General features: G+C 39.6%; 1 protein-coding gene across 1 annotated transcript; it reads left to right on the top strand.

The window, feature by feature from the left end:
• LOC129580240 (adenosylhomocysteinase-like) lies at positions 1-968 on the top strand (the record flags this gene model as incomplete). The annotated part of the gene is given in 2 exon segments (XM_055470476.1): positions 1-92; positions 192-968. Coding segments are annotated over 2 exon segments (757 nt in total), but the record flags the coding sequence as incomplete, so codon positions are not given.
• Between the last annotated feature and the right edge of the window lie 77 nt (positions 969-1,045).

Genomic DNA, 1,045 nt, shown 5'->3' with positions numbered 1-1,045 from the left:
CTCAGTTACGAAAAGTAAATTCGACAATTTGTATGGATGCCGTGAATCGTTGATCGATGGTATCAAACGGGCTACGGATATTATGATTGCTGGTTAGTTTTAATTTTATCATTCCCAACAAACTGTTTTTTGACGGTCCCCATTTCTTGAAAATTTTGATTAAAATTGCGTTACTCTCTTCCAAAACAAAGGTAAAGTATGCTGCGTTGCTGGTTACGGTGATGTCGGCAAGGGTTGTGCTCAGGCATTACGTGGATTTGGCGGTCGTGTACTTGTCACCGAAATTGATCCAATCAATGCACTTCAAGCAGCAATGGAGGGCTATGAAGTGACAACCATCGATGAAGCATGCACAGAGGCATCGATTTTCGTCACAACCACCGGATGCAAGGACATCATCACCGGCAAACACTTCGAAAGCATGAAAGACGATTCGATTGTTTGCAACATTGGTCACTTTGACTGTGAATTGCAAGTTGCATGGTTGGAGAAGAATGCCAAGGAAAAGATTAACATCAAACCACAAGTGGATCGTTATAGCTTGGCCAACGGACGTCACGTTATCGTTTTGGCTGAAGGACGTTTGGTGAACTTGGGGTGTGCTATGGGACATCCAAGTTTCGTCATGTCAAACTCATTCACAAATCAAGTTCTCGCTCAAATCGAACTATGGACCAAAAAACCAAACGAATACCCAATCGGTGTTCATATGCTGCCAAAGAAATTGGACGAAGAAGTTGCTCGTTTGCACTTGGAAAAATTGGGCGTTAAATTGACCAAACTGACACAAGAACAGTCAGCATACATTCATGTACCTGTCGATGGCCCATACAAACCAGATCATTATCGCTATTAAACTTCACATTTTTCGTACATTAAATAAATCAAATCGGATTTATTCAAATAAAGATTGTTTTTCGGAATGATGATTTAAATTAAAATTTTTCCACCATTTTGCCACATTTAAAGTACTGAGTTTTTCTTCTATATTTGAGCGGAAAAAAACAAAACTCCTTTTTCTAGGTGTGAATAAACAAGCTCTGAA

Source organism: Sitodiplosis mosellana, unplaced genomic scaffold (assembly GCF_009176505.1).
Source record: "Sitodiplosis mosellana isolate CC-2019 unplaced genomic scaffold, AAFC_SMos_1.0 Smas_scaffold_7405, whole genome shotgun sequence".
NCBI lineage: Eukaryota > Metazoa > Arthropoda > Insecta > Diptera > Cecidomyiidae > Sitodiplosis > Sitodiplosis mosellana.
The sequence above is the reverse complement of the archived record's forward strand: the minus strand, read 5'-3'. Positions and strand labels throughout refer to the sequence as shown.